Source organism: Cardiocondyla obscurior, linkage group LG06 (genome assembly GCF_019399895.1).
Source record: "Cardiocondyla obscurior isolate alpha-2009 linkage group LG06, Cobs3.1, whole genome shotgun sequence".
Classification (NCBI taxonomy): Eukaryota; Metazoa; Arthropoda; class Insecta; order Hymenoptera; family Formicidae; genus Cardiocondyla; species Cardiocondyla obscurior.
In genome coordinates this window covers 992925-1002878 of record NC_091869.1, presented here as the reverse complement: position 1 = coordinate 1002878, position 9954 = coordinate 992925, and the positions used below count along the sequence as shown (strand labels likewise).

Genomic DNA, 9954 nt, shown 5'->3' with positions numbered 1-9954 from the left:
GACAAAGTAATTCAATAGCGAGTAATGAAACTGCATTACGCAAGCAGCCGAAAGTAACCGCTAAAATGAAACGTCCAATAAACATGACATAATTCTTTTCGCGTAATAATGCAATCGGTGTAAGTCTATATTATTTTGGTAATAAATAGCCGGCTCGATTATCTCGCTTTCGTCAAGCCTGTGTGCGTTTTTCGTTGCAAATGGCACGAATACATTTACATAATTCGTGGATTTACATAAATATGTAAAAGACTGAATTAAATATTATAATTACATTGTTTTTAGCATTTAACAATGCAAGTTTATAGTTTGATCATTGCGGAAGTTATTTTTAATTATTGCTTTGCGATATTGCTTTGTTACTGATTATTGTAATATTAATTTTAAATAAATTATTAATTAAAATTGAAAAGAAAATTTGCCGTATTTTTAAACGTTATTTATTTAATTACCAAAAGAAACCATACGCGCGCTATTTTTTATAAGACTCCAATTACTAACTACGAATAAAAAATCATGCGACTTACCAATCTGCATGAGCTTCAGCGGAGTTGTAAAGTTCAGCCGGTGACTGTAACATAAAATGCAAAATATTAATGTAGAGATTATATAAATTAACAAAGTTAATAAAAAAAGTAAATTTTTTTTTAATAAATATTTTATTTAAAGAATTGATTCTCACCTAAAAGTTGCTCCGCCGATGCAAGATGCCCCCCGGGCCTGCTCCTCCTCTCAGATGGGACGTGTCGAGTCATCCTTCCGCGCACAAGTCACTCGCGAACACTCCGACCGTGATTTTACAATAGCGAAAATTATCGATCACTTTTGCGCGTTCCTGTCCGGCACTCGCGTTTAGAATAAAGCCGTCCGAATACTGTACGGAACTCCCGGAACGACCGACGAACCGACTGCGGTTCGTATGATTAATAATTTCGGCGGTGACGACACTTTCGTTGACAGCAGTAGATTGATGCAGCTGCGTCGATCTGTAACAAAAAAAAAAATAATTTTTAAAAAAAGAAAATTAGAAGAGGCACTGCATGGGTTAAGTAAAATTTAGTCGTGCTTAAGCATAAGAATAGAAAAACATGTAAGAGCTCAAAAAAAAAAAAAAGAAATTATTTTATATACCCAAAAATTAATTTATTATTTTACAAATGACTGCAGAAATGTAGGATGTACCGAAAATTGTAACAAAAGAACTGGTATAGGAATAAACGAGTTAACGACTTATCGTACGTCGCAGCTGTCGGTCGTTAACGATAAAAAATCATCCGAGTGCAATGCACATCGATCGCGAAAGGAATTCCGAGGAAAAACGAGTGGCATACAACGTACGTTTCAAAGGTTAAAACACTACGTGTATTTGCATCGTACTTGAACTCCATTGATGTATCTTTGTATAGAAACACACGCGAATAACTGTGGTATATTGAACGTTACTTAAGCATCCGAAAGTTATGAAAAGAATTTTTACTGCGTCTTCTCAAATCGCATATGACGTTTCCTCTATGCGTTGTTTGCAATTATTTTATTTTTTGCCGATTCCAAAAAAAAGAAAAAAAAAATTAGGAATAAATAAGATAGTAGCGTTTAAGAAATTTTAGTTAATCATAATGATATCGATACGATGATGAAAGTGCGTCTATACAAAAGCGCGCACTTTCCGATTCCGAATTGTGACTCGAAGACTTAACAAATATAAAGGCGGGTACAAGAGAGTCTCTGGTTTCTTTTGCGGCGTGCACCGGTCTATAATAAAGGTTCGAACCGGTATCATCGTGGCATTTGAAGCAATACGCCGATAGCACAGGGCAGTGCTATCTATAAAAGGAAGACGCGATGGATAAACGCTCGTCAGTAGTACCGTGCACGCAATATCTGGAAAACGAAGCAGTTGAGGTAAGAGTCGCGCAGCATCGCCTGTCAGTCAAATCTCAAACGAAGCTAGATATATTCAAATCGTCGCCTTCATTATAATTACCTTTGAAGCAAAAATTTCGAAACTATTTGGAACACGTTTTTCACCTAAAACTTCGATTTATGCTTGTGAGATTTTTAATATTTAATGAATGTTAAATAATTCAAAATGGTAAAAGTTACAAGAGATTTTTTTATAATTTTATTAAGATTATTTAAATGTTTTTGTTAAATATTTTATATGTCTTTATTATTAAAAAAAAAAAATAAATAAAATAATAATATGTAAGTTGAGCTTCGTAATAGAAGTTTTAATAAAAATTTTTTAATTACGTGCAACGATAGAGCTACCATTAGTAATCGCGTTAAAGTGTGCATACACCCAGCGAACGCTGATATTCACATACAAATTAAATTGCTACAAAATTAACATATCAACGATACACGTGAAAAATAAAAAAGTTCTTGTTTGCCGCGTCGATTCGGTGCTCGCTCGCCAAGTGTATACACTGCTTCAAATAAATCTCTCTAATCTATTTTTTATCCTGCCCAGGATGAATCCGCGTTTAATTATCTTGCTGGGCCTGGCGGCAGTAATATCGGCAGCAAATGAGCCGATAGCCATCATCAGGCAGGAGCAGGACATCAGCCCGGACGGTAGCTACTTCTTGAAATGGGAGAGCGCTAACGGGATTACTTTCGAGGAGCAGGGAGTCCAGAAGAACTCTGGCCAGAAAGACAAGGAAGCTGAGGAAGTGCGCGGCTCGGCGTCGTGGACCGCGCCCGACGGGCAGAAAATTAATCTCGGCTGGCTGGCAGACGAGAACGGTGCCGTTTTCCAAGGAGCGCATTTGCCAACCCCGCCACCCCCGCCGGCAATCCCGCCCGCTATTCAGCGTGCCCTCGACTGGATAGCCGCCCACCCTTATCAAGAAGAGAGAAACAAAGTGTAACTGGTACACCTGTCGCAGCAGACACGTTAAAAGATCACGTTTCAGTTGCGTAAGTTTATGGCTTGACGTTTAAATGTAAAGAGACAAGTTTCTTTTTTGTATAAAAATATCGTTTGCCGAAGGAAGATGTGACTTAATTCCCCGCTCCTCGCCGGCCGTTCTCGTCGTTTTACGAAATTTCGTTGTAAGCGTGCCGAACGTGCGATTAATTACGATAATTGTGATATCGAATTGCGTTTGGGATAAATGCGATATTGAAAGATTTTATTAGAAAGATAAGCTCAGTTATGAAATTATTAAAATTGATAACGCAGCTTGTTTAATGTATTATGAGATTATTAAGAAATAAACGCTATAAATTATATTATTGGAAAATGTATATGCACATGTTGTCGCGTGTTTACTTCAACATCGCAAATTATCTCAGTTAACTATAATTTAAGCGACTCTATTAATCTGATTAATTATATAAACAACAGATTCTACAGAGAAATGGAGAGAGTTATTGGCTTAAGAGCATAATATTTTGTAACTTAATTTAAAAAAGAAAAAAAAAAGCCCTCAAATATATTCTATATATCTAACAATATACAAATTTACAAATCCAATCCGAAATTTGTCCATTTACTTCGGATGCGCGTAAAAATTATTATTACATGTCACGAAGAAACCTTGATTTTGTAACGAAGTATTTATTTTTATCCTAGAGAAGGGATTTAAAGAATGTACATTACTGCCTCTCAAAGACGGAAGCACTTTTCTGATAGTTAAACAATTATGGGAGGGGAAAGAGAGGAAGCAAATATTTGTTCTTTCGCGACATACGGCCGTTTTCTTCGCCTACTTTGTTCGGGAATTCGCAAGAATATTCCGAGAGCGGGTACTCGACGTGAGACTAGCAAACTCACTCAAGTTGGATGTGGACAGACGACTACGCGGTAATAGAAAAATTGGGGTCAAAAATGATTATTGCGGCGAAGAAGGAAGATCGTTATATAAGCGAGTGATAGTGAGAGCTCTTGCTGTCAATTGCGCTACCTTCTTAAAATCAGAAACAGCTAAAGCGTCACTATAATTAGCAACATCGGCATAATTGTAAATTGTATAATTGTAAATTGTGTAATTATAAATTTATAAAGTTTAAAAAAGGAAAGAAAGAAGAGAGAGAGAGAGAGAGAGAGAGAGAAAAATTCTATATAGATGCAAAATAATGTCTCTCCGTTTAACCTAAAATTATTTAATTAGTAAAATATAAACGCAGTTTATACATATTATATCGCGCACATATTGTACAGAAATTATGTAGTAATTAGCGTTTCACACAATTCTCGGCCCAATTAAATGTGAACGCATATAGACAAACCATTTCTCTTCTCCAATCTTTCTGTATTTTTCATTTTTTAATTTCACCTTTATTTATTTTTCCCTCAGTCCTAGCCTACATTTTTATTTCTTTTTATTTTATTTTATTTTAATTTTTTTATTTAAAATGATTATAGACGTCGAAGTAAACGCACGCGTAAATAAACGCGGACTGCTCATTCCGCGGAAATATTCACATACGCCAATTATAACGTTAAATTGTTTACGGAGGTGCACATATATATGTATATGTTCCGCCCGTGCGCCACCGCGTTTAATTTGATAATTAATACCAGCGGCCGCTTCATAATTCAGTTATAAATTCCGCGAATCATGTTTCTTGATTGCGGCAGCAATTTCGAATCGACGGCACGATCATAATCGGTATTTGTTGAATCGCGAGCGCAAATAAGACTGCGATAGATGGGATTAATCGAGGCCGGATAATCGAATTTATGGTACTATTAATAAACATTATGAGTCGCCGGTGATATCGCGCCGATGTATCGCCGATACGTGCATTCTAATGCGCGCCCAGATTAATATTCTGACAAATGCGAAATTGTTGTAATATTTGTAAATTATAACGGCACCGATAGCGCGCTGGCAGATGCGTTTGCTGCTATAATTGCGCTACGTGACGTATACCGGAAGAGATACGTTTTGGCACACTTTCTCTAACCGCAGATAATAAAGCCTTCGTACTGCGAGAAGAATTACCACCGCGCCGACGGTGCAATAATTAAATAATTAAATAATTTTCTTAGAGCAATTTGAACAACTTTGAGGAATATTTTTATGCGAGATTCGACAACTTTTAGTGAAACTCTTATTTCCATTCGGTTACGTGTTTTGTACAATTTCCGTGTCTGCAAACAGAATTTATGACTTTTTATCAAATTTTGAACGATATATAAGATTTACCGGCAGATTCTCGTAGTCAAAAGAAATTGTGCTTTAGGGAGAAATGAATTTGATGCTTGTATACAATTTATTTTCTCTTTCTCTCTCTCTCTCTCTCTCTGTGGGAATAAACTTTGAAAGATTCAACAGCGCGCGTGAGCTTGCGCTCGGAAGATTTATATAAGTTGCTGTTACGTGATGCTGTAACAAATTTAGAACACGACTCACGTCGCGCTAAACGGCAATATATGACGAATGTCGCGGTGCCTGCGGTGAAAGTTCAACGAGAAATGCCGCGAGGTATAATCGGTTCCGGCTTCTCCACCCTCGCGAAACTGTCGGACGTCAACGTCAATGAGTCGGAGTCGGACCCCGTAGACGACCTTTTCGAAAGTCCTCGGGTAGACGACTGGTCTGCGAAAATGTTCGGCGTCGAGATTATCCGCGATATTACCGTGACGTGTTAATTCTCGAATATCGGGGAAGCGTGGCGGTATCGCTGCTCGATCATTAGGAGAGATGAAAGCGGCGGAGAAAAGGCGCGTTAGTATTGATTCGTGTCTCTTATATTTCAGACGTGACGTAGAGTGACAGCCTCGTAGATACGATTGCCCCGTGCGTCGTTTCTCTTTAGATCGCTGATTTCTTTGTGCGGTCGAAGGCGCGATCGTCAGTAATAACGTAAATCTCGCGAAGTGAAAAGAGTCGCGGAGAAGACTGTCCGCAGAGCTAATTTGTATTTGTCGCGTGTCAGTGCGGAATGACACAGCTCGCCTTAGTCTCGCGTACCTACCCGTTCGACCGCCTTGCAGGGGGAGAGACGAACATTTTTATTAACCCTCGAGTACACTTACCGTCAGGAATAGCGTTCGTGATGCTGCGACGGCGGCTAGCATACGTGATCTTGGCGTGGTATGCGTCGAATCTCCCACGAAGCGTAGGTATGTCACAGAGCGCCGGTCACAGAGGACTGAGAGGAAACGCGCCTCCGTCGCTGCTCGTCGCAGCAAAAGCCATATCTGTCTTTTAATTTACCACTACGAGATTGCACGCGCAAACACACTGTCGTAAAGAGATATTAAAAAAAAATGCAGTTTAGATTATTCACGTAATCACTTGCGTGAATTATATCACTGTGCGCTTATGAATTAAGATTTATCCCCGCGGCAACAGTATTTTACTTGAGCCCGATCTCGCGACAGGCTTGCGCAAGAAATAAATTTAATTAAATTGTTACTTGGTGTTAGAAATACGCGCGGGCGATTAAGCAAACAAATTCAATCGAGTCTGATTTCTCATTAAACTAAACGTCGTGACCAAAATTACTTGCGGTCTCCACATGACGCGCGTTGCATAAGCTGCGCGTTTTCTTCGTTCTAACGTGATTGATTAATGATAGCGAGCAAGGTCTGCTGTAATAAAGACGCGCGCGGCAGCTGTGTTTACAGCAATGTAATATCTTACGGTAATAGTCGCGCGACTTTCTATCGTAAATCAGACCGGCGTAATTGTGATAGGCGACATGTATTATATTTATAGACGATATTGATACCGAATTTATTTTCAATCTCGTATCAAGCTATAAATTTCGACGGACTCCAGGACTCATCTGATTAGGGATTAACCGTGCGCCCGTGTCAAGGAGATAAATTAATTTTTAATTTGCAGATGATGAAGATGAGGAGGAAGAAGTGATATGCAGCATCCGCAAATTTTCCCCGCATCCTTCCCGACGCACTCAAGGATTCGCACACGTTTTCGCCGACGAGCTAGGATATATTAGTGGAACGGCAACGTCTCCTGGGATGCAACATTTATTCTTAATGTACCGTGACATACTTAACTAGGATTCAGTTAGTCAGATATTGTCATGGTACATATTTTCGTCTCTTCAAATATATATATATATATAATATAATATATTAATACAATATAATAAAATACGCGGATGTGTATGTGTAATATCGCGTACAATAAATATTTACAACAATTTGAACCAGAGCAATCCGTGTTTGTTTCGAGGGCGAGAACGACGGTACGCGGCCGACCGCGACACTCGTCGTCTGGTGTCATCGCGGGATTTATTACCGTGGGATCGTCTTCCATTCTCATGGCGGAATAATTACTTGTGAGATCACGTGCTGGACGGACGGCGCCGGTCACTGGTTTACACCTGGTTCTCGTCATCCTTGGACGGATGCGCCGCGTTCCACTCGAGGGCCTTCAGGATCAACGGCGGGATTTCCGGGGTGGTGGGTAGATGTGCGCCCACCGGCTGAAAGCCGTTCTTGTCGGCGACGTACGTAAGGGAGAACGCCTGGCCGTCGTCACCCGCGTAGCTGAAGCCACCCTCCGCCTTCATCGCTTCGTCGTCGGTGCCGGCGTCTTCCACGTGGCCTTCCTCCTCGGCCTTGATACCGTTGCCGGCCTCGTAGCTCCACTTGTACGATCCATCTGGATTCGGACCGTCCTGGGTCTGGCTCACGATCGGTATCGGCTCGTCGGCAGGCGCCGCCGTGACGCAGGCTGCCAATGCGATCAAGGCCTGAAAAGCGATAAGTATTCGACATTAATTGCAAAGGAAATAAACAATATTTACATTGTCCTTCTAATTAACAATTTTAGCTAAAGAATTACGCTTGCTGTTAAATATTTTTCTTTATAATAAAACAGGCAACTTGATTACGGCAATTATTTAGTTGACGTAAGCGCGACATTACAATACTAACAAACGAAATTAATGCTTTTGTAAAATCATGAAGGCTGATGAGATTAGTATTTATTTAATAGCCATCATTGAATCGTTAAAAATGTTCACCATCAATTTATCATCGGGGCGCGGTGACAAATTTTTACTGTCACAATCATTTTAATTAATCTTTTTTTTCCTTTTTTTTTTTTTTTTTTTTCTACCCTAAACTATGTAAGTATTGACCTTACAGAAAGCGCAATTTTCACGTCATACGCGGCTTCAACATCTAAGTACTAAACGCAAATTGCAAATGAGGAATTTTAATACTGATTGATTGATTGAAATCACTTGAACGTGACAGTGCGTTACGAAATTTCGCGATATCGGCCGTTGCGTCAAAGGGATTACACGGCCGAGGATCCAACGAGCGTGCTGAAATTAAATGAAAGTAAAAGTGAATATTTATCCTTGGAGATTAGAGATACAATTAATTCCGTAGGTCGACCCGTGGCTTATCGATATTGAGTGAGGGGTGTCTCAATTAAAGTGACGATTACGCAAACGGGAATGCACTCGCGGCGAATATAATTTAACACTACCGCGATAGAGTACCGTAGTCGCCGTATCCGATAACAACGCTGCCTTACGCGGCGTGGAGGACTAAATGACCTTAGTAGACTGCCACCGGTTCAGTTTCCAGGTACATAAACATGGGATGAACATTAGCCTTCTCGTTAGCTTCCCCGTTTGAGGCTTACGTCGTTACACAAGTGTTTACGCGGCGTGCGCTAATAACTACCGCCACTTAGATATTCTCGAAGACGCGATTCGCTCACGACATAGCGTTCCACGCATTAATTAGAGGCAATCTTCGCATTTAACGCAACAGCGAAATATTAATATTGAGGTATTTATTTTATTAACACGCGAAAATTACTGCATCTCTTTATATTATAATATTTAAATCTTCGTTTTATTGCGATTAATACGATTTATCTAATATTAATTGATGTTTAAAATAGCTGGATCGGTTTGCGCGGAGAAAGTTACTGCGAATCAATGAAACGGCTGGTGCGTGTCGCAGTAGTGATACCGTTTTGAGTCAGACATGACAGGAGCGCGGTAGTATCAGCGTTATTAGGTCAGACGCCTCGCCTCGAATAAAATGAGCTTCGGTCATGCGGCGATTTTTGTTCACGTCGTTTAATATTGTACGGTTCTACAATTTTTTTAATAATTATTTAATTGCGGATAAAGCTATACTTTCAGCATACACGCGTACGAAATTTTACAACCCGAACGTTATTATTTTTAACATTTCTAATTTAATTTTAAAATTACTTAGCAAAACTGAATTCTTTTTTTTTTTTTTTTTAAACAAGTTACTTAAATTATTGCGTCAAATAAATTATATTAAATATACCTATTGTTGGTCGAAAATTGAAATAATCGATTGTTACACGTTTTAAGAAACTGCTGTGCTTAGTAATTACGTATCCACACGGGAATGTTTTGTACGCGTTACATGTAACGATCAGAGCAGATTTTGGGTGTATCCCGACGGTGTCGATCGATATCTTTACATCAACAATCCTCCGGGATACGCTACTTACCCTCCGATCCCGGCTCACCCCGCGTTACTACCCACCGACATCCGAGAGTCCCCGGAGTTCCCGGGACGCTATATCGGATATAATCGAGAAGTGTCACTTACAACAAACGTAACTCACAGAGCGTCCGGATGCGCGCACAGGGGACCGGAAATGCACGTCAGATTCACCACGAGCCAAACTGCGATTTTGCCGCGGAATTGTCTCGCGGCGGAAGTGCCCCGTGGCACCTTTGCTCCTCGGTTCCTTCACCCGCCCCCCCTTCGTTACCTCTCTCAAGAATTCTTTCTTCTTAATTAAACGCTTACCAATGTCGTGTACATGCTGCGGCAGTAATCGCTGATGGGCAAGTGTTTATCAAGCCCCGCAGCGCTCGTCGTATATATACCCCTCGAGGCATTACCAACACCACCGGCGGCCCGATGCACCGACGGCCACCGCGTTACGATAGTATGTAGGATGCACATGGGGACAACGAGGGGCCGCGCGCGGGGACAGATAGGGGGGTTTACAC

General features: G+C 40.3%; 2 protein-coding genes across 2 annotated transcripts; one reads left to right on the top strand and one right to left on the bottom strand.

Moving 5' to 3' along the window:
* The first annotated feature begins 2474 nt into the window (after positions 1-2474).
* On the top strand, positions 2475-2873 carry LOC139103243 (endocuticle structural glycoprotein SgAbd-8). Its single transcript, XM_070657720.1, has one exon. It carries the CDS (start codon positions 2475-2477, stop codon positions 2871-2873), a length of 399 nt encoding a protein of 132 aa, XP_070513821.1.
* A 4063-nt stretch (positions 2874-6936) lies between these two features.
* LOC139103239 (endocuticle structural glycoprotein SgAbd-4-like) lies at positions 6937-9922 on the bottom strand. Its single transcript, XM_070657715.1, has 2 exons — positions 9749-9922; positions 6937-7683 (listed from the first exon to the last, which is right to left on the bottom strand). Exons 1-2 carry the CDS (start codon positions 9905-9907, stop codon positions 7306-7308), a joined length of 537 nt encoding a protein of 178 aa, XP_070513816.1. The 5' UTR covers positions 9908-9922; the 3' UTR covers positions 6937-7305.
* Positions 9923-9954: the final 32 nt, after the last annotated feature.

Coding starts and splice junctions, on each gene's coding strand:
- LOC139103239 (XM_070657715.1), bottom strand. CDS start 9,907: ATGTGCATCCTACATACTATCGTAACGCGGTGGCCGTCGGTGCATCGG. Junction 7,684..9,748: donor GCAGCATGTACACGACATTG/GTAAGCGTTTAA, acceptor ATCGCTTTTCAG/GCCTTGATCGCATTGGCAGC.
- LOC139103243 (XM_070657720.1), top strand. CDS start 2,475: ATGAATCCGCGTTTAATTATCTTGCTGGGCCTGGCGGCAGTAATATCG.